We start from the raw sequence: 1,808 nt of genomic DNA on the forward strand, positions 1-1,808 counted from the left end.
GATGATGGGCTCAAGTATAGCAGGGATTGTGGAGCTAGCGCAGGATTGGGCAGTGTTTCGTTCTGCTGTGCATGGGGTCGCTATGAGTCGGAAACGACTCGACGGCACTTAACAACAACAACAACATCAGTAAGCATTTATATGCTTTCCATATATGAGTAACTGTGCAAAGTGCTGGGAAGCATATACTATCAGTTTCCTTTTAATAGATGAGGACGGGCCCTGGAGAGGTGAGAAACTTAGCCCCCTAGTTTAAGATGCTAAAATAGGATCTAAATTCAGGCATTTGACTCCAGAGCCTAAACTCTTAACTACTGATGCCTGCCAATATAATCCAGTCTACTTCTGTTGAGAAGTAGGTAAGATGCAAACAACAAGCCAATGGAAAGAGCTCAGGGTTTCCAGTTTGTAAGCTGAGGGCCCATCTCTTACCTTTGTGGACAGGAGGACAGTTCTCTTGGAGGGGCACTTTCTCAGTGCCTGGAGATCGAGGGGTTTCTTTCTCCACCTGCTTCTGGGCCTCACTCGCTTTCTGGGCCTGCTTACACTTTTGGTCCAGCTGTTTGAGTTTGGCAGCACAGGCAGCCAATCTCTCTTCCCGGGCTCGGCGCTCCTCCTCTTCCCGGCGCTTGCGGGCTCGTTCCACCGCCTCAGACATCTCTGACTGGATAAACTTCTGCCGTGGGGGTGGCTTGTCCTCCTTCTCCTCAATGGACTGCTGCCGGAACATGCTGCCCATTGAGGACTTCTGCAAAGAGAAGGAAATCACTGATGAAATGACAGGTCAAAAACCCAGGAGACAGGGGCCACTACCATTTTGGGATTGGATCTTCTTCCCAAGAACCCTGAGCACCTTCAAGAAGCACAGAAATTGTAATAGGAAGACCTTTATTGTATCTGGAACAAGTCTGGGGAAGTACCTTTCTATACTTTAGTTCCTCATTCTTATAGTGAGGATAGATAATAAAGAAAGCTCTTGGGACTGTGAAAGTACAATAAAATAGTGTTTGCAGAACAGGTAGCACTATGGTTGACATACAGAAGCATTCAGTGAATGGAAGTTCTCACCACTGTTAACGGGACGGAATTAGGGCCTCCACAGATAATGAAGAGATGCAGGAAACCATACATGCGCTGTTTCTTCCTTAGCCAAAAAAAACTGCCCTACTCTTTCCCTCACAAAAATACATAAACCTCTGGGAGAAATGGAAATTCATTGTGATATAAGCTTTCAACAAAAAAGCATTTCTAAAACCATCATTGGACATTTTATTCACTTCTGAGTTTGTCCCTGGTTGCCAGTTAATAGACATCAGTGGTGCCGAAGATGCGGTGTGAAAACAAAAAATCTCTAAAAACTTGGGAAGATTTCTCTCTGATCTGCAAGGAGTGAAGGTGCATGCAGAACATAAATAGCATAAATGATGGCCAAATGTAACTGACCCCTCAAAAAGCCCAACTCACTGCCACTGAATTGATTCTGACTCACAGTGACCACCACTGGGTTTCTAAGGCTGTAAGTCTTTATGGAAGCAGAATGCCTCATCTTTCTTCCACAGAGTAGCTGGTGGGTTCAAACCACCAACCTTTTGTTTAGCAAGTGAATGCCTTAACCACTACACCATGAGAGCTCCTAACTGACTCCAAATCATTCTGAAATTCCAACAAGATTAGACTACCAAAAAAGAAAATATACAACTTCCTACTGAGTGGTGGGAGCTCTGGTAGCATAGTGGCTAAGACACTTGCCTGCTAACCAGACGGCTGGTGGTTCAAGCCCACCAGCCACTCCTTGGAAGGAAGGTTGA

The 1,808-nt window shown here is 45.4% G+C and overlaps 1 protein-coding gene across 1 annotated transcript in view; it reads right to left on the reverse strand.

The window, feature by feature from the left end:
• Window positions 1–1,808, reverse strand: part of PRRC2B (proline rich coiled-coil 2B) — a 68,164-nt gene that overhangs the window by 34,130 nt on the left and 32,226 nt on the right. The window contains exon 11 of the mRNA XM_007944214.2: window positions 433–748. Within this exon, the coding sequence (XP_007942405.1) occupies window positions 433–748 (316 nt within the window). The remainder of the gene's footprint in view (window positions 1–432; window positions 749–1,808) is intronic.

This window comes from Orycteropus afer, unplaced genomic scaffold (assembly GCF_000298275.1).
Source record: "Orycteropus afer afer isolate SDZICR_OR568_19922 unplaced genomic scaffold, OryAfe1.0 scaffold00123, whole genome shotgun sequence".
Taxonomy (NCBI): domain Eukaryota; kingdom Metazoa; phylum Chordata; class Mammalia; order Tubulidentata; family Orycteropodidae; genus Orycteropus; species Orycteropus afer.